The sequence below is a fragment of the Limulus polyphemus genome, unplaced genomic scaffold (genome assembly GCF_000517525.1).
Source record: "Limulus polyphemus unplaced genomic scaffold, Limulus_polyphemus-2.1.2 Scaffold1564, whole genome shotgun sequence".
Classification (NCBI taxonomy): domain Eukaryota; kingdom Metazoa; phylum Arthropoda; class Merostomata; order Xiphosura; family Limulidae; genus Limulus; species Limulus polyphemus.
Window position 1 is genome coordinate 140,067 of NW_013667174.1, and position 6,672 is coordinate 146,738.

Below are 6,672 nucleotides of genomic sequence, written 5' to 3' on the forward strand. Positions count from 1 at the left end.
TAACACCATTTCTGTAATGTGGAATAAAGTAAAAGATAGTAACTGTAACACCATTTCTGTAATGTGGAATGAAGTGCATGTGTGAAATAAAGTAACTGTAAAGTAAATAATATGTGAAATAAATTTTGAACATAAATACAAATTCTTGATTTAATTTAATAGTTCAAGCCCTACATTCATTCCTTATGCCCCTGGATGTAAGATGGGTGCCTCAGTTTATATATTATAACTGAATGATCTGTATATCTTTACAAAATTTGGCAAGCTTTTAGTAAACATAAAAAGTATTTCATACATCAAAAGTTTGATTATTTAATAAAGTATTTTATCAATGTTTGTCTCTGAACTTACTTTAGTCAGTCTAAGACTGACTAGTCCAAGTCAACGTGATTTTCATATTAAGATTTTTTTCTTTCTAGAATGACTGCAGATTGTAACTAAAAATCACAATTATTTTGAAAGATATATAATATCTAATCATGCAGAACAAGATGTACCACACACAAGGTGGAGGCATAGCTCAAGTTACAGTATTGAATTACATAACTTATGGACTACTATTGCACTTACCTCATGAATAAATTTTATGACTATTATTATTTTTAACTTGTAATGATAGTAGTAGTAGTAGTAGTACATAAAATAATTTTTATTTATTTCAAATGTGTACTTAAGAACATAAACTAACAAGCAAAAAGCATACAATCTCCTATAAGTATTATTATTTAACTAGCCTTATAATTAAGATATACGTGCCTTAAAATAACTCCCTTAGTTGGTTGATCAAAATCCAGCGAGATCAACTTTGAATCTGTGGTATATATAACTCATGAGAATGATTAAGAAATATACATCATTACGTAAATTAAAACTTTCTCTTACTATTGGTTACAAATGATGGAATGACAAATATTAAACAGCTTTAATAGCAAAGTGTGAAAGAGAGGAAGTAATGGGAGGGCATGGCAAATAGGCTTCAATTTATGATCCATATTACCCCTAAGAAAATAAGTTAGGCACCATAAAATTAGATTTTGCTTTAGTAGTATCTATACCACAAGGTATATATGTAATGTACATTAAACACAGGACATTGATCACAAAGGGGTGATTCAAAAACAAAAATGGTGCATTTTGGAGCAAACAGATATCACGTGAACAATCAAGCACAGTTTTACAGTTTATTGAAATATTTCCTGTTGAACTTAAGAAACTAAAACTCATATAACATTAACATTTAAATTATAAACTAAGTTTTGATGCCAAGTTTATTTGTGTGTATGATAATAAAGTAACTTAATTAAATTTTGAGTGTAGCTCTATAACAGTTCATGATGATGACATGCACCCCTGACCCACCAGTAAGCATAGGGTTAAATTGTAAATTTTTTCTCTAAAGTTTTTTTTAAACCATACAACATTTAAAACATTTATACAGCTACCATTGATTTGTATTTATGAAATTATTGATAAAGTAACATTTGACTATACATTTTAAACTAGTGTGATGATATTGCAAGTAAACTATCAAGAATCATTGACTTGGTATTTAACTATAAATACAATATGTTTTGATATACATTTTCTTTAAAACTATGCTGCCAATAGTTGAAAATCAGGGACAAATGAAACATATTTATATTTTACAATAAGATTTTGTTTTGTGAAGCTATTGGAAACAGCAAAATCAAAAAGACTACTGTTCTAGTAACATCTGTTTTGATTACAGAATTTTACATTTAGATATTTATCTGGATAACATAACTATATATAAATTATGATACATGTTTGAGTACACAGAACAAAAAATGCATTCTTCTAAGCAGATACTCTTACCTTTAGTGAGTCTGTGCATGTCCTCACACAAAACCAGAAGCATGGAATTGTCTGTCTGGTACAGTCTGGGAAAGGAGGGACCTATTTAGCAATACCTTAGCTGCAAAAAGAGGGTTGGCACAGCTTTTTTGAACTGTTTCAAATTATTTTGTCATGGGAATTGGCACTATTCCCTTTTTCATGCTCTCAACATACTGGCAGACAAGAAGCTACAGAGCTCTCTCAGTTATAGTGACATTTTTCACCTGTCAGTGTTTGCAAAATTTGAGCATTAATTATTCACAGCTTGTTACTTCAGTAAAATCTTCTATTCTGTCAGGAGTATCTTTGAACAGCCAATATAAACTGGAGAGTGTCTCATTTATATCTCAACCACCTGCTTGACAACCATTGTGGAATGCAATGTGAACTATGTGCAATCCAAGTGTGCTCATATTCAGCAGTGATTTATTTAAGTCATTCTGCACTTGTGCCTGTATAGTGTCAAAGCCTTTCCAGTTCACAGTGGGGTCATCCATAGACAATCATAACAGGTTCTTAAATCCAAATAAGGCACCAAATACGTCCTGCATTTTTCCAACTAGATCATTTGCTGAAACATGGTCTAAAAATTCAGAACCAACATATGTTGCTCTTACTTCATCACTGTCCCAGATGTGAACATACAAATCTAACTGTTTATTCAAACTTTCATCAAGAAGCAGCACATAGCCTTCCTGTTTTCCACTTTAGTGTGTAATGTGAGAAATAAAATGTAGCATGAGGCCAAAAGTATGCAAGTAAGCACACCTTCTCTCACCACATGAAAACTTTCTGGTAATATCAGCTCAAAAAAGGTTGCTAATCTTTTCACAGGATCTATAAAAATAGTGAGAATCAATGACCTTGGGAGCCCAGCTTACCTTTGCAGTCATAACGTCATTATTTGGGATGAAGGAAGATAAAGTCTTTTGCTTTCCATCTCCAACTGTCAGTGTCATCAAATTGGATTGAGTTTTTGAAGATAATGCAAAAAAAAGATCCTAAATATTTGTTCCAGCTGCATCTGTGTATCAGTTTGCTGTTTTTTTCCATTTAGTGTGATTTGTCACGACCACTTCTCCCATATTAGAAATATCAAAAAAATTGTCACACAGTTTACACCTTATCCAGGTCATTTTCTAGCCACTGAGAGTATTTATAACTCAACAGCCATAGACTGTTAAATGTAAACTTCCCTGGCATTTTAAACTTAATTAAATTAAGTTGACAATTAAGTGCATTGCTGCTTGTCTGTTGCTCTTCACAAAGTGTAAGTGATGACGTACGTGCCTTCATAACCATGTTTATTAAAACAGTAAAAATCATGGAAGAAGCATAGGAATCAGAGACAGAGTGCAAATAAAACAGTGGACAAAGAAAAATATATAGTGCTGTTCAATGTGTATTAAACTTGCAATTTTTTCTCGACTTTTTCCAAAATTATTAGCTTTTATTTTTTCCTAAGACATTTCAAGGCCCAGAAATAGTCATTTTCAAATTAAATGACTTTTCCAGGGTTTCCATGACCATACGAACCTTGAAAGACCTCTTAGAATGATCTAGTATTTTTGCTTATGTTGAACTGTCTTCACTGAAAGTTTACGTATACATATTTATAATCAAAAACCTTGTCAGGGCAAAAATAGATTAAGATTTAATGACTAGACCCAGTCATTTACAATTGAGGTACAAACTATGTTAAAACTAACATTAGAACATTAAGTTATTGTATCAGACATTGTGACTACATTACTTTTATATTTGGAAAACAAAATAAGAAAAAATTATTAACTTGTATATAAAATGTGCAAGAACTCAGAAGTCAAACATCTGCCTGATTTTAATGTAATTTTGTTAGAGGTAGCATTTGTGGAGATTTATGTAAATATGTTTAAACTGTCAGTGTAGCAACAGCTAACAAAATTGTGGCTTTAATTTAATTTCTTTTTTACCAGTAAACTAATGTTTTGTTTAGACACACAAGAATCATGTATGCTGGTACTTTAATAAGAACAGAAAAATAGAGTAGCTTTAACATTATAACATTTGTTTTTGCATCAATTCAACAGAGCTTAGATACCTTGAAAATAACAAATCTAAAGTACGAAAATGTGGTATAACATCATATTTTACATAATAGAATGTATAGCTTACAGAACAGGATGCAGACATACGTAAGCAAAACAGAAATACAAAAAAATCATTCTAAGAATTAGGTTTTTTCACTGTATCTTACAAATATTTAGAAACGTATCAAATTTCATGCATGTGAATACAGTAATGTAACCCTGGTTACTGCATACAATGCTAGACTTTATGGTTCATAGATATATATATATAGCCTATATTGTGACAAAACAAGATCTAGAGAACATTTCATGACTGAATATTGTCCAGATTAGCTGAAGTAAAAAGGAATAATCATTTTGTCTGAGAACACAAAACAGAACAGTTTTGAATGAATTTATTATGGGTTTCTAGTTTATAATCTCTTTTACTTGAGGAGGATGTTACCATGATAGATTCAAAGCCACTTAGAGTTTCAGTCTTATAAACATTAAACAAGGACTAATAGATTCAATGTAGTTTTATGATGTTTCAATTTTAAGCCTGACTTGATTTTTATCTGTGTGTAAGAATTCATCAGACAAGAGCAAGAGGTAAACAATTTAAACTGAATGAACTGTAATCATATTAACTTCTATTAATGCAAAGATAAATTTTGATGATTATTATTTTATTGATATTCTAAGGTAAAGTTACAGTACCTCTTCCTTTTCATTAAGTAATTTATCTGCCCTGAGCTTGGTAGTTTTAAGGGTTTCCTGTAATGCTGACATTCTAACTTGGCTGACTTCTTCCTATGGTAGAGAAGAATTATGAACTGTTAATGTACATGTATATTTACAATGATAAAGCTAGTGTTCAAGATAAAAACCTGAATATTCCAGCTTCACAGAGATATTAATTACATATAATAACAACATCTTATGTACAAACGTTTGCTTAAAACAACATCTCAAACACATCCAGTTATTATATAGAAAAAAAAAGAATTAGGACATAATAACTAAGATGCTTTAACTGAATTAAACAAACTAATAGTGAAGTGGCAATTATACAATTTACTATGGTAAAAAACAACTTCCAGGATTATATGGCTGAAATTTTGAGGCCACATCTTCCAACAAATTAAAAGATTGTTCAATAAATATGAAGCATGGAGATAAAAGCTGAGTTTTATTATTTTTTTATCATTGCCAAACCTTATCTTATACTTTTATTTTTTATATGAAACGTTACTATGATATATCAATCAAGCCTCATGTGAGTTCTTGAAACTGCAAGAAAAATATTACTTACATATTACTCAAGTACCAGATTTTAAGTTTGAATTAATTTAACAAAAGGTTTCCTAGAAGTGTTATGGACTGATTCTTCACTAAATGTTTGAAACAGTAAATGACATTGAAATTTATTGAGTATATAAGAAACATTTATTTCTTCCTTATTCCATCATTTTTAATTCTCCATGTAACATAGTAAATAAAGTTAGTTAATATACAAGCTTAATACTATAAACTTCAAATTAGTTTGGTGTTTCAGCACTTCTGATACATTGGACAAAAATGTGTAAAAAAATTGTATTTTTAGCTAATAAAACCTTAAATAATTAAAAAAATATTAAGGTGATTTATTAAGAATCAAAACAGTTACAGCTAAAGGTGTTATCTCTTAGTCATTTAAGTGAAAAATTATATTCATAAGGGTTTGGTTTTAACAGGTTGTAACTAGTAAATTATTTATTCAAATTTGTTGCTTACTAGAGGAAAAATCCTCACAGGTACACATTTTCAGTAACAAAATATTAGGAACATTTTCAAGTCATTCTGCATCCTATATTTTGATCAATGGTTGCCGTTATCTGCATGTCATCAAATTCATGCAATATGTATTCCAATCACGTGTGTAGTCAAACAACTCTTGAGATGTTTGTAAATAGGTTAAGTTCTATATAACCCATATTAATAAATTTCAGTAATAAGCTGTACAAGTGAGAAAACATTTAAATCAAGTTCTGATACTGATAAATAAGTAAAAAATAAATATGCAACGATTTTGTAATAACACAAAATATCATGCTTAAAGTAGTATTTTCAGATATATGATTTTCAATTACCAGTTTTTCACCATTAGAAATGACATCAAAAGCAAGACTTGAAAAAAAGTATATTTTTAATTGATTTTCTACATGTTTTATTTTTATTTTAAAGTCCACTTACAAAAACAGTCATGGAACCAAATCACCAATCGTGTATAATCATTCATTTGACTTAAGAACGGTGTTTTGAATAACTTGAATAGTACTATATAAAGGTTACAGATAAATTTCTGATGCATTATGTCAAACAACTGTTACTTCCAATTTTATCAGACTGTGAAAGTACTTAACTAATTTATTTTTATCAAATAAAATATATACAAATTGTTAACAGTACAGATAAACCTTATATTTTTCTTTAAAATATGTAACAATGACATGATTTTTATTTAGATTTATGTGTGAAAAAATCAGTTCAAACTTAAGCTGAGAATCGCAATTTTGGACATAGAAATATCAGCTGTAATTCACTCCAGTTGGTATTTAAAATGAAATCTTAGGTGGTAAAGGTAAACATACTTCTAAGTAGAAGGAACTGGAACAGTTTGTATTACAGTTCTTATATTTAATCTTTTTATTACAAAAATAATGAGCTATCTGGTTGATTAAATCATACTCATTTCAGTTCATAATTTCTCATTAAAATAAAACTT

General features: G+C 29.5%; 1 protein-coding gene across 2 annotated transcripts in view; it reads right to left on the minus strand.

Annotated features, from left to right (window-relative positions):
• The window catches only part of LOC106464120 (outer dense fiber protein 2-like), a 98,296-nt gene that overhangs the window by 5,003 nt on the left and 86,621 nt on the right, over window positions 1–6,672 (minus strand). For both annotated transcript variants that reach the window (XR_002611642.1, XM_013924233.2), the window contains exon 19: window positions 4,626–4,718. Coding sequence is in view for 1 of the 2 variants with exons in the window: in XM_013924233.2 (XP_013779687.2) it covers window positions 4,626–4,718 (93 nt within the window). In the remaining variant the exon portion in view is untranslated. The remainder of the gene's footprint in view (window positions 1–4,625; window positions 4,719–6,672) is intronic.